This window comes from Amblyomma americanum, chromosome 1 (assembly GCF_052857255.1).
Source record: "Amblyomma americanum isolate KBUSLIRL-KWMA chromosome 1, ASM5285725v1, whole genome shotgun sequence".
Taxonomy (NCBI): Eukaryota; Metazoa; Arthropoda; class Arachnida; order Ixodida; family Ixodidae; genus Amblyomma; species Amblyomma americanum.
In genome coordinates this window covers 189,407,434-189,425,618 of record NC_135497.1, presented here as the reverse complement: position 1 = coordinate 189,425,618, position 18,185 = coordinate 189,407,434, and the positions used below count along the sequence as shown (strand labels likewise).

At 50.0% G+C, this 18,185-nt stretch overlaps 1 protein-coding gene across 1 annotated transcript in view; it reads left to right on the top strand.

Annotated features, from left to right (window-relative positions):
• Positions 1 to 10,447, top strand: part of LOC144115179 (uncharacterized) — a 180,882-nt gene extending 170,435 nt beyond the window's left edge. Inside the window, exons 7-8 of the mRNA XM_077649422.1 lie at positions 6,110 to 6,250; positions 8,549 to 10,447. Coding sequence (XP_077505548.1) covers positions 6,110 to 6,250; positions 8,549 to 10,411 — 2,004 coding nt within the window. The 3' untranslated portion in view covers positions 10,412 to 10,447. The remainder of the gene's footprint in view (positions 1 to 6,109; positions 6,251 to 8,548) is intronic.
• Positions 10,448 to 18,185: the final 7,738 nt, after the last annotated feature.

The window sequence follows — 18,185 nt, the reverse complement described above, 5'->3', positions numbered from 1 at the left end:
GCGTGTGCTCCCGCTCGAGGCGCACTTGGAAGGGAAAAAAATTCGCTAAATGGAATCAGGTTGGTGCTTAGAGGGCACGTGGTACGGGAATAGGTGAATGGATTTGGCCGACGTGACGTTCAATTTTGCCCTCCCCAATACCTCAGAGTCAACGCACGTTACACCACTCGCTCTTACTTATCCTTGGCCGAAATAAGGAAAACGTACTCCTAGGTATGTTGCCTGAATATGAATAACATTACTGCAAAGAAAGTGGGAGATATACGCTGTCCATTAGGAAGAGAATGTGAAATAAATCTCCAAAACAAAAATTTTGATGGACATCCCCTTTTGGTAAAATCTTTACCAGCTAAAAGGCTCTTCTTAGCCCGTCGGCATTTGTGTGGAGCTTGCCTTTCTTGTAGCGAACCTCGAAGCTGTGGTGCTGGAGTGCCAGGCTCCACCTCAGTAGACGAACATTTTTGGGCGACATATTGTGCAGCCAAGTCAAAGGGCAATGGTCCGTTTCTACTGTGAAACGGGACTCGAAGACGTAGCATGCCAGTTTGTCTATAGCCCAAACGAGGCATGCGCATTCTTTTTCAGACGTGCTATACGCCTCCTCCCGCGTGCTGAGCTTGCGGCTCAAGTAAAGGACAGGCCGTGTGTGCCTGCCATCGCTTTCCTGGCAAAGAATAGCGCCTAACCCCGGTCGCTGGCATCAAATTGTATGATAAAGGGTTTCGAGAAATCTGGTGCTGCCAGAATTGGGCGCTCGCTTAGGGCCGTTTTCAGACTTTGAAATGCCTTCTATTTCTTTTGGTCCCCAAAAAGATTGGTAGCCTCACTTTCTCTCAGCGCGTCGGTCAGGGGGCTGGCTAAATCAGAGTAGTCCTTTACATAATGCTGATAATAGCCTGCTAGGCCAAGAAAAGCCCTGAGTTCCGATTTTGTGGTTGGGCGATGGTACTCCACCACGGCCGCCACTTTAAGTTCTGCAGGTCTGCGTTGGCCTCGTCCAACCACATGCCCAAGATAGTTCACTTCGACGCACCCCAGCTGGCATTTTTCCGCCCTTACCGTTAAACCAGCTTCAAGCATTCGACTCAACACAATACGCAGGTGTTCAGAGTGCTCCTCACAGTTTTGTGAGAAAATGGCCACGTCGTCAAGGTAGGGGTGAGCGAAGTTTGCAAGTCCCCGCTGCACTTGGTTCATTAACTTTGAAAAACAGTACGGAGCATTTTTCAAGCCATAGCTCAACATTACAGGGCGAAACGTGCCCGCGGGGGACACGTATGCTGCGTACCTGCTGGCGCGCTCAGTGAGTGGCACCTGCCAGTAACCACGAACTAAATCCAGTGTGGATATATATTCTGATTTAGCGACTGTTTCAACCCTCTCCTTGATGTTCGGAATGGGGTAGGTCTTGTCCACTGTGATTGAATTCAGCCTCCGGTAGTCCACGCAAGGTCTCGGATCCTTACCTGGAAACTCTACAATAATGATTCGTGACGTATAGTCACTTTCGCAGGGCAACATGACGCCAAGTTCGCACGTACGGTGGATCTCCGTCTCAATGATCTCTTTTTGTCTTGGAGAGACACGGTATGGTTTGCTCCTGATCTGCTGTTCGCTGGACAGGTGAATTTCGTGTTCGACGAGGGTTGTTTTTCCTGGCTCGTTCGAAAACACCGCCTAAAAGTCGCGGACGACGTTTTTCATGTCTCCTTGCTGACTTTCCGTCAAACGTGGCTCTGTGTCGATTGAATTTAGCAGCTCATTCGCTGCCTGCTCGTTCTCATGCGGGACTTAAGGTATGTCTGAGATCTCTTCCTCTGGCATGTTCATCGCTATGTTAACCATGGCCAGACGCTGTACATAAGGTTTCCTCAATTTACCGTGGATTATCCGATTGTGTTTGTTCTTAAATTTTAACTCATAGTTGGTGTCCGAAAGCTTGGACACCACCTTAGCTGGGCCTTCTCATTGCACCTCAAGCTCGTTCCTTTTTGACGGACGCAGCAACATCACATGGTCGCCAGATTGAAAGGTGCGCTTGCGTGCAGATTTGACGTAGTACACTTTAGACAGTGACTGCGCTGCTCTGACACTTGCTTCGAAGAGGTCTCTGGTTTTCGCAAGTCTTTCCAGTAGCTTTAGAACGTATTCCACTACACAGGGATCCTCTCCGTAACCCTCCCATGACTCCCTCAGCATGCGCAACGGGGTCCTCAAGTCATGCCCGTAGACTTGTTCAGCGGGGCTAAATCCTGTGCTTTCGTGGGGGACGGATCTCATTGCAAAGAGTGCTGCTGGAATGCAGCCTTCCCAATCTCCCTTATGCTCAAAACACAGAGACCTAAGTATCCGCTTTAGCACTGAGTGCATACGCTCGACTGGATTTGACTGAGGGTGGCGAATGGAAGTGCGGATTATTTTAATCCCACACCGTTCAAAGAACGTTGTTGTCAAGCAGCTTGTGAACACGCTCCCGTTATCGCTTTGCATCTCTACAGGGAGCCCCACGCGAGAGAAATTTGACAAAAGGGCGTCAACAACACATGCGGTACTTAGCTCCTTCAAGGGAATGGCCTCGGGAAATTTGGTTGCACGCAGTGAGGTCAGAATGTAGCGACAACCAGAGTTGGACGCTGGCAGTGGGCCGACAGTGTCTATTACAAGACGCCGAAAGGGCTCTGTAATGATGGAAACTAGTGTCATGGGCGCTTTCCATTATTCCGTCGACTTGCCGACCCGCTGGCAGGTGTCGCAAGATCTAACAAGCTGTTCCAGATCTTTCCGGCATCGAGGCCAGTAATATTTGAGGGCTAATCTAGCTTTTGTTTTCTTTATGCCCAGGTGGCCCGCCCATGCATTTCCGTCTGCGAGCTCTACAAGCTGCCGCCGTTACTTCTCAGGCACCAGGAGTTGCTCATATGCGCGTCCCTTTGAGTCGCAGTATTTCCGGTACTGAAGGCCTGATTTTTCATGAAAGCTGATGTTCTTTCTGGCGACTCCCTCTCTCACATTATTGCTTAGAGCTCTTAACGATGGGTCGCTTTTCTGCTGTGCAATGAGTGCTTTCCTATAAACCTTAGTCAACTCCTCCCAACAAGTCGAAGCAGGGGGTTAATGTCGAATCCTTCGCGTTGGTTCCTGTTGCCCCATTCCCTACGGAATCGGCAGTTCCTTGCATCTCATGAGCTACCGCTGGTTCGGGAACACCTTCATGGTCATGCTCATACGGTTTAGACGGATCAGTTTTCTTGCAAGAATCCCCCGGCTGGTCGGGAGAATGGTTCGGTGCCTGCTCATTTATCGGAGCGTAGTCGTCTTTGCGAGCTCACGCGCTCGAGAACGTGTTAGCGCCATGCAAGCCAAGCCCGAGGTGAAAGAGAGATCTTTCTCTTTCAGCGGCTGCTCGGATTTGTTCAAAAACAAGTAGGGCAAGTGTGTCGGCAAGTTTGCGCTAACTGCCGCTTCTTTGTCTAGCCTGCCAAAAGTCCTTTCTAGAGTCACCTTCGCTCTAGGCAAGCATGCACTCTGTTCTTCGGCGACCTGCTTAATCTAGGCGCATTCGCCGGTGTAGTCCGTGGAGGAAACACAGGACGGGTGAGCAACATCCATGGTAGCCGCTGAATCCCGCAGTGCTTTGAATTTCTTGCCATTTATCACCACGTCCCGCATGTATGGTTCCAGCAATTTAAGGTTTTCCTCCGACTCTCGCATGCACGCGAACGCCATCTTTTGCTGTTGGCAGTTCAATGAGATGTGACCCTCCTTGTTGCAGTTATAGCAGACAATCGGCTTTCGCGCTTCAAACGCGCGAGCTCCAGGTGCCTGCTGTTTCGGCGAATCGGCAGATTTGGGTGACTCAATCTTTTTTCGCTATCTCCTCCTTTTGATCCCGCATCCTCTGCTCGGTGATCCCGGCGTGCTGGTGGCACCCTTCGGTCGGGGATTCTCTTTAAATAGGTTTGTCCCTTTTCTAACCTGTTATCGTACCCTGCCTTGCTTTGGAGGTTTCGGCGAACGTAATACTCGTCTGCGAGCTGTGCCGCTTTGTCTAGGTCTATATCTGTTAGCCTATCTCGCAGCCATATCCTCAGATCTTCAGGAATCGCGCTATAGTACTGCTCTAGGGCGATGCACTCCAGTACCTTGTCATGACTTCCATGCACCTAAGCTGTCTTAAGCCACTCTTAGGCTGACTTTAAGCCGGTACGCGAAGTCAGTATGCGACTCTCCGCCTTTCTTTGCCTGCCTGAATCGCTGCCTAAAGGCTTCAGCAGAAAGGCGGTATTTCCTAAGCAGTGCGCTCTTTACCTTGTCGTAGTCCTCACACTCTTCCCGTGAGAGGCGAGCCACCACTTCGGCCGCCTCGCACGGAAGGAGAGGAAGTAACTTCTCCGACCAAGCGCTCTTGTCGATGTGCACCTTCCCGCATGCACGTTCGAAATTTACCAAAAGGAGTGCAATATCGCCTCCCACGCGGTATGATGTGACGAGATCCTGCAATCTCTGCCTCCCTTGCTCCTCTACCGAAGCTACAGGGCTAAGACGCGCCATATTCCCTCCGTTCGACGCGATTTCCAGCTCCTTCATTTTTCGAGCATGTTCTCTCGCTTTTTCCGCTGCCTCACGGACCTCCCGTCTCTCTTGAGCCAACCGAAGCTCTTCTTTTTATTTCTGCTCGAACGATACCCGTCTTTCTTGAGCCAACCGAAGCTCTTCTATTTCTTTCTTGCGTCCAGCAATTGTTTCCAAAGCCTCGTCGACCTCCTCAGTAGTCACCTCCTCCTGCCGCATAACATCGAGATTTTCTTTTTTTTCTTTTCGCTGAACTTAGCGAAATCCCCAGCTCCTGGCAAATTTCGACCAGCTCCTGCGCTTTTAACTTCTCCATCGTGTGTTCTACCAGGCGTTAGCAAGCCCACTAAAACAAAAGCCCAAGCCTGAAGTGGACAAAACGGTTTCCCTAAATCAATTTCCCAGACAACAGGAATCCACACCTAGCATCTGCCTGTGCTAGTATGCTCTGGCGGAATGAAAGGAAAACATTGGACACTCACCCTGCCAAGGTATAGCTGACGCCCGTCAGTCCCGTAGCTGCCGAGGTCCGTTGGAGCCGGTAACTTCACGTGGACGTCCCACCGCTGCCACCAGTTGTTGGGATTCAGGTAGCGTGACTGGGCCGGAGAAGAGACGAGGACGATCGGAGGAAGAAAACTTGGAAAACTTTACACAAAGACCATTTACATAATGTACAAGTACGGGCAACTGAGAGTGCTTCTCAGTAAAGATAGCTTATTAGCAGTCGGGAGTCTCTCCCGGCAAAGGGTATCTCACAAGAAGGGGGGGGGGGGGGGCTCCCTCCAGGTACCAATCCAGCAGCTCGTTAAATACTCTTCGTATTCCCCAGATCCCTAGCTGGGGAAAACAGTTCGAAGAATGATGTCCAGTCGCACGATGGCACTCATGGTACCTTCCACTCACGGCAGGGCGGTCCTGATGTTCTCTCGCAGCTCAGTCGAGGGAAAGGGAACAGGACCCGGTCATGTTGTCGTCCACGCGGCCTCCAGGTGGGCCCGCACGTGTGTCCGGACCACGCCCATGTGGACTCGCAAGGCGCCTTCGTGACACTGGAATGCAGGCTGTTTCCCAGCAGGGGTTGAAAGATCTTGTACTGATGACCGGAACGCGGAACCTCTGTCGAAGGCGCGGCACTCGGGCAACTGTTCAACCCCGGCGTGACTAAAGAGGACAACACTGATCTTGTACTTCGTCGTCTGAGGACTGGAACGAACACATGGGGACGCTATTATCGTCGCTGCTTCCGGCATTCCAGCCACGTCTCCCCCAGAGGGCTCACCCAGCCTCGCGGTGGTCCTCTCCCCATGTCCAAATTCGCGGAACTCAACAACAGGAAGGAAGCGCGAGCACAACAATGCCCATGAGAACCTTGGGTTGTAGGTCTTCGTTGTTGACGCATTCAAGATCCGGATGGCTGGGTTTCTGAATGCACAGGCGGGTGTCACAGGTTTCTAGTGCACAGTAAATGGCGGCTCTCGGAGTACCAGTGGCAGAAATCTGCAGTTTCGCTCTGTTTTCTTCCTTGTTTGCGCAGCAACCCGAAGGAGGCATGGATGGCCCATACGAAGCCAGCGAGGCCGGCTGCGGCTCGGCAGCCAGGAGCCTGGCCTCGGGCGTACCGGGCCCCAGCTTCTTTCTGATCAAGGAGCAACCCAAATCCCTTCTCGCAATTAAGGTGCGTATACGATGCCGGGCCATCACGTTTTTATATCGGTGTATGTGACGGGGCTGCATTTAATAGGTCGTATTAATGGACTAGAGTCTAGATGTCTTGTGACCTTCAGCGGTACTGCGACGCACCCTTTACGCTGCTGGCTCGTCGCAGATGTGAAAAATACCAGGGGCTGCCGTCCTTAATCTATTCGCACTTGCAAACTACTACGGCAACACCCCGCGGCCTTAAGATTGCGAGCTGGTGATCGATCCCCGCGGCGTGGTCGATCGGAGTGCTTCGAATGGTGAAGATATTCGTCAGAAATAAGAATATTGTATATTGGCCATCGACAGCCTAACCCGACGTCCTGAAAAAGTGGCGACCCGAAACCCTTCTGATCACGCAAAGAAATTAAAATTTCTTCCGTAGGTGCGGGGAATAGAAGCCAGTATTTTCAGACTGTGAGGCGAGAGCGCAAACCGTAGGCCACAAATCCCGGTTTCCTTCTTGGCAAACAAAGGTGAACCTAGTATTTGGGTTGCCTTATGACTGCATGCTAATGAGTACGTGTGTGATTAGAAAGGAAGAGAAAATAAAGAAAAACAAAGGGATGTTTTCGTTTTCAAAACACGTAAGTTGTCTTAAGTGCCTTCCATAATTTTTAGTATTGCGTGAGGTGCGAAGCAATAGACTTCAGAAATGTGAACAGATTGTTCTTGCCTCCGGGAACAAAGTGAAAAAAGCAGTGATTAAGTGGGTTCGTATGGTTAATCGGACTTTTCGCAGCGATGTACTCTACTGACCCCGCGAGCCGCGTCCTCAAATCATTCCTGCTCAGAGTTTAATGAATACGCCTATTGATACATTTCAGGATACCACAGGCGCACGAAAGCAGTTCAGTTCAGTGCTTAAAAATTGAGCTGGTGTTAAATATATTGGTGATATTTTGCGGCGGACATTCGCAGAAAAGCTTTCTCCTTGTCTTGCATACGGTTTTGTGTTACGGTTGTCGTCCAGCTGAAGACTATTCGCATAGTTAGCAAGGTGAGTCAAGAAGGGGGCCCCAACCAACCCGCGAAAGTAATGTATCACGGGAAACTCATGCAGACCGAAAAATCTTGGCTGACTGGCTCCTCTGAGACTGCAAAATGCGTACATGGCACGAATTTCACTGTTGTAGTAAAACACGCTGAAGGGCAAGTTGTACCTAACTTGCAGAAGATGAAGCGCGAGGAAGAACAGCACGTTGTCGAAAGACGAAATTTTGCGCGTCTCCCGTTGTTTTTTTTTTGTCCTCGCCTTTGTGCTCTCTGTTTAGCGCTTCGTCTTTACAAGCATCACAGTTGCATTTCCATTTCTCCCGCGTGATCCACAAGGTGGGTGAACATCCGCAAAAGTTCGACTACTGACGTTGGTTTACGCGCTCATGGTGCTATTTATGTCTATCGCTGGTGGGAAGGATATACCGGTCTCTAATTTTCGGCTGCTCAACCAAACTAGATGGTCCTTTCACTGCGGCTGCAAACAGTAGTATGCAGTGCCTCTAGTATTACTGCTGGCCTCTAGCGCACTCCTTTTTTTAAAAGGGTGAGCTCTAGAAGAAAGTTTACTTCCTTTTTTACTCCCATATATGCGTATTCATGCTCAGAGTGCAGGAAAACTAGCCGCTATGCTTTGCACAACAGCAGCGCGCTGGAAATAATATTAAACATAGCGCGGAAACGCACCACGAAAAAAAAGAATATCCACCCAAAATATTTCAATTGAATGTGTTGTGCTTTACTGTGCTGAGTTTAGTGCATGCGATAAAATTGTATTTTTTGAGGCACTTTCACGCATATTTCGAGCCATGGACACTCTAGGGTAGTTTCTAATAATTTGATTATGGGTTACTGTAGCCTATTTAGACGCTTAATCTAACATGAAAGGTGACTATAGCGTTCAGAAGCCTCGTTTGCCTCTAAAGGCCCACGCGTTTTCAGCGACGCTATCGCCGCCTCATCTGCCATGCCATTTGGCCACGCCACGTGTTGGAGATCGAACGAGCGAATGAATTTGCTCATTGAGACGAGTACTAAGAAGCTCTAACATAAATTATGGCAGCTGCCAGTCTCTCGTGTATGGCCTGCGACGATTTCGCGAAAATTTCGGCCGATGTAGTTAAAGCACTGGTTCATGCCATGGGAACCTGTTAATATCTCAGTAATGCGTTCAGATTATTACGGCTTTTCACTGAAGATGTCCTGATACGTTTAAAGCATTTCATCAAAGCAATTTTTCAGTATTCTCATTTTGTTTGTTTTCCCGTTCACTTAACAGGAACTGCAGGACCGAGTTCATGCGCTAGAAGGCTTCCGGAATGACATCTTCGCAGTTCAGGATATCCAGCAGACGATGCAAAGCAGCTCGAACCAGCCGCCCCCGGTCAGGCTGTTGTCCTCCATCAAACAGCCTTCCAAGCCTGTGTCCGAGTGTCGAGGTGAGACTCGTGCGCCCTCGGGCGGTGCCGAGTCATTGTCGTGGACTGTGAATGCCAAGCCCCGGCGGCACAAAGGCGGGACTTTGACGACAACGGTGTGTGGCCGTGCCAGAGCCAAATATGCAGGTGTCGGTAGTGGAGAGCCCGGTCAGGGCGTCGTCGCCAAGCCTGCTACGGTTGCTAGTGTTTCGTCCAAAGGGGATACTGCCTCCGCCATCTTGGAGACCGACAAGCAGGATAGCGGACTCGATTCTCACTGCCGCGACCACGGCTCGCGCGAGTCGACGCTCGCTCCCAAGGACGAGCTGCTCTCGCTTCTGGACATAATCGACGAGCGCTGCGTCCAGCTCAAGGAGCGAATCCGCCAGATGGAGAAGGCCTCGGGCTGGGACTCTGCGCAGCAGGGCAGCCGCAGCGTGGTGCTGGAGGTCTACGAGAAAGAGCTGCAGGCGCGGCTGAACCAGATCGAGGTGGAACGCACCAAGCACCGCATGGTGGTGCGCCAGCTGCAGGCCACCATTCACCGCATGGAGGGCGAGAAAGTCGCATGTGAGGAGAAGCTGCAGGCCTCGCTCTCCGAGAGGAAGGAGCTCGAGAAGAAGGTGGACAGCCTGCACATGCAGTACGTGAGCGGAGGCCCCAGCTCGCTGCCGCTTGCCAAGCCGGAGGCCGCCGAGGTGTGGCCCTCGATGAGCCTGCACAGCCTGGGCGCCCAGAAGCTGGCCGGAGAATGCGCCCAGGGCATAACATCGGAGGAGGGCAAGGCCAAGGTCTCCACTATTTTCGAGGAGTGCAACCCCATCGAGCTGAAGAAGCAGCTCTTGCTCTACACCTTGGAGAACCAGGCACTGCGAGAGAAGGCGAATAAGGACGAGCAGCATTGGTTCGCTAAGCTCTCCGAGTGGAAGGCGACTGAGGCCTCTCTGCGAAATGACATCCAGAACTTGATCCAGGAGCGTGAGGAGTACCTGCATGCGCTGAAGAGGTACCAAAGAGGCAAGCCAATCTCGCAGGTCAAGTATAAGGAGTTGGAGATGACTGTGTGGGCGCTGGACAACCCCGAAGACCAGAGAGCTTACCGGCGAGGTGAGGATCTGCCGCCTGGCGGAAACCGCTTTCTGCGCCCCGCTGACCCGGGTTCGATGCGATCTTGCAACGAGAACTTTTCTTGCAAAGACTCCAGCAGCAAGGCGCAGAGCCTGCCTCCTATGCTGCTGAATCAGGCGAAGAACACCCCTTTGATATCGCAAAGGGGAGCCTACGCTACCGAGTTCAGGCGCAATTCGCTTGCAGAGAACTCTCTGGAAGAAGCCGGCTTCAGCAACGAAGGCATGGCTGACGAGCTAGTTGATCGGCGCCTTGGAGCAGCAGTGATGCCAAGCGAAGCAGTCCGCCTCATGAATCTCGAGGACGACGGTGACAAGGGGGCCAAACCTGGTCCACAGTCTAACATTGAGATGATCTGCAACGAGTTCGACCCGCTGTCCAAAGCCGAGAGACAGTGCGCGAGTAAGCCATACGACTTTGAAGATTCACTGGATCTCTCCATTCCCTTGAAGCCTACCAGAGTCAGCGCAGTGAACGCATCCAAGCCGAGCCGCAGCTCTGTGAACATGAACATGAACTATCTAACTACCGGAAGTGGCAGTTCGAGGATAAATCTGGACCAGAAGCACAGGACTTTTGGAAAGAATAAAAACTAGCCGTGTGGTGCACCTCTTGTGTGTAGGCATCGAGTGTCGATTCCGCAATATCATGTGTGATGTCCTTTCGCTTCAAGAGAATGTTTGCGCATGATGCTGGGGTATCGTATGGCGCGCTTTGGTGGCTGTTGTGATTACGATATGAATGAGCACGTGTCATCAGTGCGTTTTTATGTATATATGCATCACAGTGTGTGAAGCATGCAGTTCAGACATTTTAAATATGCCACGTGCCCCCTGCTCCAGCTATGTCTTCCGTGGAGGCAGAAACGAATTGGACCAAGCTTTCTAGAAAAATATTCGAAGTAACGCCGTAACGGAACAGTGCACCACCAACAGAGAGCTGCTTAATTGCGGTAAGTTAATTGTGTGTATTCAGGAGCGATTGTCTGCGCTTCATTCGAACATCAAACATGCCCTCGATGCTTAGTTTGCCATAGTCGTTGCAGTTAAGGGGCCGTGACGTTTTTCTACACGTTTTTGCAGCCGTGCTTCATTGCACATACTGGGTAACATTGTTCCTTTTTGATCAAGGGTTTGTCTGCAGGGTAACGCTTTGGCACTGAAACGAACTTCAGTGTTGCATCTGTGCATTGAATCAGCGCCGCTCCTCCTGTACACTGACCTAGCCTGAGCTTCGCCTCGTTTAAACAGCACCCGTTTGGAGGCGTATTGCATAGCAATATGCGCCTATTTCCGATCTTCGGCGTGCCACAGCTGCCCTTGGTAATGTCCCCCGCCTCGAGTCCGCGTGCCACCAGGTCCTGTCATTTGGCCTTTCATGTTAAGCACAGCCTGCATAATCGAAACTCTCGACTTGCCGTTCCCTTAAGCGTCCAAAATTGAGCTAGTGCCCTTAAATTTAATGGGGAGGGGGAAAGTTTTAGCAGGGAACTGTGTGTAGAACTGGAGCCGCGGCATAGGGATAGTGCTGCTTTGCCGCGCTCAGGCACCGAATTGGGCACTTCTGACGAGTGTGAAGTGCATAGTTTGCTCGCTGCTGCCGATGGCGCTGCTAGCACTTGATGTGGCCGGCGGACACTCTTCCCTAAGCTACGCGTCGAACACTTCTTTAAATCTGAAAGAGCTTAGACCGCTGCTTAGTCTTGCACAACCGAAGGAAGATATAACCACTACAATGGCCTTGGCCATAATCGACTCCGTGCGGAATAGGCGGGGGTTATTTCTCGGCGGTCTTGGTACCTTAAACACACCCGCTTTTTGTATTTTTTGTGGTTCTGATCTGCTCGCATCTGGTGTGCAGTGCAAGGAGTTCAGAAATGCGTAGCAGATTTCGCCTTACTTAATCTGCTAACGGAAAGGTACAAGTTGTGCACGGGACTTCGCTTCAGTGCAATTTTCGTTAGCGCGACATAATGCAAGCCTTCAGGAGGAAGCAGCGTTGGGTATCAAGGCACCGTATAATTACTTGCGACTATTTTTCTTCTTTGTTTTGAATGAAATGTTCTCAAGGTGCAGCATTTTGTGTGCGGCAAGTTCACCGGACATAACTTCTCAAGCAGCTGAAACTTGTTTAACGCTCCGTCGTTGCAGTCCAAACGACGCCCGAAGGTTTTTCTTTTGTTTTTGTAACGTGCATCTTTCAACCACATTATTTTGAGACGCCCCTTTTTCGGAGAGACGTTTTCGAGAGCATATCAGCTTATGTGCCGTGCCTTCTTTCGAGACCATGTTTGCGCAGCTGCAAGTCGCGTTGCGCGTATTTTTTTTAAGTCACTGTTGTACCCGACGTTCCAAGTGCAATTTCGCTGTTAAAATTAATCCTGCCATGTATTGACGCTAGTACGCGTGCCTTGCTGCGGTGTGTTTTTGTTCCTCACGACGCAGTTGTTTTGCCGAGCGCAGGTTGCGGCGCTCTTGTATTTGCAGCTGCAGGGAAACCACCTTCGCCCATCAGAGGAGCGGTGGAGAGCAGGGCGATCGTTTCGCCTTCTGTACGCGTGTGCGTGCTCCCTCGAGTCGTGTCCCCGAGGGCTGACTCGTGCTTCGTCTGTTAAATGAGGGGATACTTTGTAGAAATAAAGTTATAGGTTTTTACATTTACGAAACGACTGTGGTTGTTTTTGCTTATGCAAACGTTTGGCTGACTTAAGATTTCACTGCAGCGGAACTCCCATACCTTGTAGGAAGAGAGGTGAGTACGTTGTAGACAGCCGGTCAGGTAAGAAGAAAAAAAAGCAGCGGTGAAAAATGTAGCGCCAGTGAATTAGATTCGGTCCTGTTGCTTGACGCGTAAGGCTGATGAGCGGAGAGGAGGCAACGCCTCTGTACTGTGTAGCTGTCTCGATCATCAAGTCTTCTCAAGAGGGCACCTTCGGACAACACCGCGGATTTATTCGCCGCCACCTGAACTGCAGGCACTGCTGGTGAGTGGCGAAAAGGAAACGTAAAACACCGCGTTCTTCCATGTTGCGTGCCAGGGCTCTAGCTACGGGATCCTCCCTGTGCCGGCGCAGTTTCAGGCCAAGCATGAGCACTACTAGTGGACGGGGAGGATCGGGAAGGTTAACAAGAGGAAGCGTGGATGTGCTCGGACCGCCGCTGCCTGACTAGAATTGAAAGTATAGATGGCTTGCATGTGACTTCACTGGCGTAATGGTGGAGCACCCGAAGTTTGCTGAGTGCACCTAAGTAGATTAGTTAAGCGCTCCGACTTTCGCGGTGGTCCACCAAAATGGATGGCCGCCGCTACGACGCCGGTGTAAGCAAGGAGGTTATATACTTCTACACTGGTAACAAAAATGCGCCCAAATGGGAGTAAAGTGCTTGTCCTGTAGCGCACACCCAAAAGGTGGCTTTACGTATTCCATAAAAATGGAGTATTTGATGTACTCCATCATAAAAGAGGTATTTAGGAGTACAAAGGAGTTTATACTACCCACTGAAATGGAGCCCAAAAATGGCGTAGTGCTTATCCTCATTCAGGCTATGCTTACAGCAGTGCCAGCGGCGGGAATGGGCAGTAGCCGCGGAGACAGCCGGCAATCCAACTTGGGAAACTGAGCTGCCTTAATGACGCCGTGCGTCACGCGTTCTTTTCGCCGTCTGCAAGCCCAGCGGCGACGTAGGTGAAGGCGGAAGGAGTCGTCTGCTTTTGCTGCACGAGCCTCTTTGGTTGCCTATGTTTGTAGATAAAGGAATATATAGCATTAGAATAAATGGTTCAAAACTGAAAAGGAGTCGCGGAGTAGTTTTCACGGCCATGCATCACACTATATTTGACTAAATACCAGAGCAGAGTAAGTTGAAATTGAGAAGAGCCCTGAAGGTAGTTTGATACACACTAAACAAATTCTCACCCTTAAGGGTGCAAATCAGCCGTCCCCAAACGAACACCCTTTTGGGTGCTAAAAAGGGTGCCGAGATCAGCACCCTTCAGGAAGGGTGCACAGCATGAAAGTTTAGAGGGCGCGCGCGTCAGTCCAAGGCTTTTGCTTCATGGGTGGATCAATGTGGAGCATCCTTCCAACATGCATTCGTAGAGGTGTTACGGAAAATAAATATCCTTTAATAAGGGTGCAACCATTACATCTTCTAAAGTATAATTAAGTGCACTCTTCCTTAAGGGTGGTGATCTCTGCTTGGCATTTCAATATGACTGAGGAAAAATGTAGCCTCATCAGATCAATCAAGAGCTCAGCGTTGAAACTAAATTCTCTCAGAGTTCCATGTTATGCAACGCACTGTAATCTCTGCAACACAGCGCGAGAACAACACTGAAAAAAGCTGCCAGGTTTAGGCCTAAGAAGGGGCTCTAACGGTGTGGCGACACTAACAAAGGAAGGTCAGATACGGCTAGAGCACTGCAAGCTTCACAAGAGAAGTTCAATTATGCACCTTACTGTAGCGGAAAACGGCGATACCTTGTACCGCGGCTGGGGCCCGTGAAGGAGCAGAAGTGAGCAGAGGCCCAGCGACGACGGTAACCAAGGGGTCGTCACTCACCGCCATTATCAGACGACTGACCAGAAGCAGACGAGACGGTAGGTGGCGGGGAGGATGGCGCAAATTGGGGTTTTTTTACTCCTTTGGGGACTTTGAGCGCATTGAGGCCAAGAAACTCCATTTAAAAATGGAAGTTATGAGGAAAACTTTATACCCCATTATGTAGTTCAGGGAGTAAAACAGGTCATTTAAAACAGTTTTACTCCATATGGATGGTGTAAACGTTTCCGCATATGGAGTATAAAAGTTTGCGCCAACCGTTTAAACTTCCATTTCGGTTGATTCTTGTTTACAGTGTATATAACGTAAGTGCAAGCTACCTAGAGAGAATACGCTTGAGGGTGTTTATCGAATGGGTTTCGCGCTGATTTCAATCATGCGCACGCTATGAATTAATTAGCAGTCTCCCTCACGTTCTCCATGTCCAGGTTTATCGTGCTGTTTACCCTATTCCACACTGCGGTAAAAACCAAACGCCGGCTGCCCGTTTTTTTTTTCTTGACCTAGCCTACCTGCCTGTGCTCTACAATATGTCGGTCCCTTGAATCATTGTTTTGTGCGTACAGAACTCAATTGCCCATGTGGCAGAAGCGCTCGCAAGCACCTGTATGCCTAGGGGCACAGGTATTTAATGTATGTCATGTCTTGGAAGGCGCTAGCAGAAATTTCTTGAGTCTTAAACGTTCGCGTGCAGGTTGTCGAAATAGTTGAAAAAGCGTTAAAATTGATCATCTGACTTTCAATACCCTTAAGTGACAAAAGAAATTATTGCGCTTTCTCGCGACCCAGCCGCCTGGTTGCCAGCTGGTGGAGCAAGCCCGATCCCAAACGCCATCAGACATTTTCAGTCGATTGGCGTGCGTCAGTGCGTTGAAATAACTTTTTTTTACCGCTTACCCGCACCCCGTAACAGTTGCGGCCGATAGTACTTAAGGTAATGAGAATTCACTAAAACGCTTGGATATCTGATTTGAAATAAAAATCGTGATTAAAGAAAGCTTGTCAGTTAAAGCAACATTTTCGCACATAAATTTTCACTTTTCGCAAATTTCCACTTAAAAAATTTTCAATCTTGAGCACGCTGAGGCAATTGCTTTTTCTTGCCGTTTTCGTTCCGGCCACTAGCAGTGGCGTTTCATAATGCACTAACGCTTCACGGTTTCAACTAAAAAGGCTGGTAAGCGGTGCTGAACATTTTTGCAGTATTTTAATTGTGCATCTATAAGTCACGAAATGCGAAACAATGCCTGGACTGTGCTCTGGATTTTACACGTCACTACTTACTTTTAAATGCAGCCCAGACTTTGTAATCGTCGTTACTGGGCCATGCGCTTAGGAACTTGTTCTAAATGTCACCCATGACATTTTGAGAACATGTGCGATGTAAGCGTTTTTGTGTTCCTTGGACGTGCATTCATGCCTAGACGGAGCTATGGAAGTTTGTAAAGCACGAAATTGTGCCATTCCATGCCCAGGTAACTGTTCAAAGAGGTTAAGCCTAAACCATCTGATCGTTCCATGGAACCTGATACACTTGTCTTACCCACACGCCTTACTGCATCGAGGTACCACAAAAGGCAATCAGTGTTCCCAACAATCCTTTCGACAGGTTCGGCCGCGGTGGCTCAGTGTTTATGGCGCTAGGCTTCCGGCCCGAAAGACGCGGGTTCGATTCCGGTCGCATTTCGATGGAGGCGAAATGTTAAAGGCCTGTGTACTGTGCGATGTCAGTTCATGTTAAGAGCCCCAGGTGGTCTAAATTATCCGGAGCCCTCCACTGCGGTGTCCCTCATAGCCTGAGTCGCTATGATACGTTAAAACCCCTTAAAACCATACCAAACCTTGACAAGGTTCCTTTCAAAACCGTCCCGTAAGACCCGCACGCAAGCGGCACAGCGCTACGTTAGGTTATGTGCATGCGCACTCGGTTCAGTCTCTATCTTGCTCACCTCATTTTCTCTCGGCGTGATGTGTGCAAAGCCGTGCGAAACAGGTTAGTAAGGCGATATATCCTTTAATGGCTCACACTCGCGTCCGTTCGCTACAATTTAGGTTATGTGACCAGGTCAACTAGGCCACGTGACCTCTGGGGTGAACTGAATTCAAGCGCGGCAAATTTAAATAAGCGCATTGAGTTGCAGACGGTTTTCGCCGTCCCGCAGTGAAGAGATATCTAAGTGCCTGCAGCGAATTTTTCAGACACCGAAACAACCGGAGCCGTCGCTTACTGCGCACCCCACGTTCCTGGTGGCACTTGGGGTGCTGCGCCTCTCGGATCCTGTTTGACAGGCGTCCCGCTCTCCCCCGGCTGCGTGGCTTCGCTGTCCTTCCTTAGTGATGGGCACTGAAGCTTCGCTCGCGTGGGGCTGGCATCGTGCGGCGGTTGGGTGCAGCTGACGTTCGAGAAGCGCCGCCACACACGCGCTCCGAGGGCACTTAAAATATCGGTCTCGGCCCATTCTTACGCACTCGTAACCCTACACTTAGAAAAAGCTGAGTCTTATCTTCCGTGCAGAAAAGGACTAGGGTGTACAGAGCGATGCTTGCGTACTAGCTCTATTCGTGCAAAGACTATAGGTCTCCGCTCCACACGCTGTCGTCACGAAGAGTCGCCGACGTCCGTTGCAGCTTTTGGACTGTGTCCTTGTGTGGTGGAAGAATCCTACGTTCGTCGGGGTGGTCTTGAAGGCAGTGGCAACACTTACCTGTCAAAGACATGGGCTTTTGATTTTCTTTTTGTTAATCACGCTTCTTATAAAAGCAGGCACCACTGTTCCATTTCTCGGCTTGGAATTACCGCCGTGGGGGCACTGAAGTCATTTTTGTGGCAATATGGGGAGACAGGTCAGCAACCACTTCTAAACGAATTACTATTGCCAGAGGTCGTTCGAGCGCGATTTATTTTTATGCCCACGTTGGGGTCTGTCTATTTAGTTATGTATTTATTTTTAATTGAGGGGAAGCAGAATACCGGAGAAGCGGCTCGCGATTTATCTGGCGAGTTATCTTGCACGTTACTTTATTATGGCGGATGTGCTGGGCCGTCTTTAACAAAGAGAAAGCCCAACAATTTTGCTGTCCTTTTCGATGCGCTTTCCATTCTTCGTTCTCTTTTGTTCGTCCTTTTCTTTGCCTCCTATAGCTTGTGTTTGTCTTCAGCTTCCTCCGTGATTTGGCGCACAGTGGGAGCGGCCGGCCCGGTTGGCCTCATTTTTGGCAGCCACACATTCGCCGGCGCACGACCTGATGTTCTGCTCAGGCACGAAAATACTTTTATCACAATATTGGTGAGCACGGGTGAAAGCAGAATTAAAGGCGCCATTCCCAATGCTTTTGTGGCGCGGTGGTTTTGAAGACGTAAGTCAGCGCGTTCGTGTCCGCGTTTAACAAAGCATTAACAGTACGAAAATTCTGTCGTTTATTCTTTGGAGTGTCTTCTTATTCAGATTCCATTTTGAGATCCTTTCGAGCCAAATCACCGTCACACCACTGAATCGAAGTCAATTTTTTCTCTTTACCTCCACCATGATCATCAGCAGCAGTCTGACTAGGTCCACTGCAGGACAAAGACCTCTCCCATGTCTCTCCAATTAACCCTATCCAACAATTACCTGCACTCAAATAAGTTGTCATTTCCCTCAGGATGTGCGTTATCATTTAGATTTCATCCTGACATGTTTGGGAGCCAAATTCTTTGTTTAAAATCCTTTGAGACGAGGTAGAAGGCGAAACCAGAAGTTGATGCACGGTACCGTTGCGCGTGACTTAAGATCGCGTGCCGGCGGATGTCCAGTTTTTTTGGTGCCGC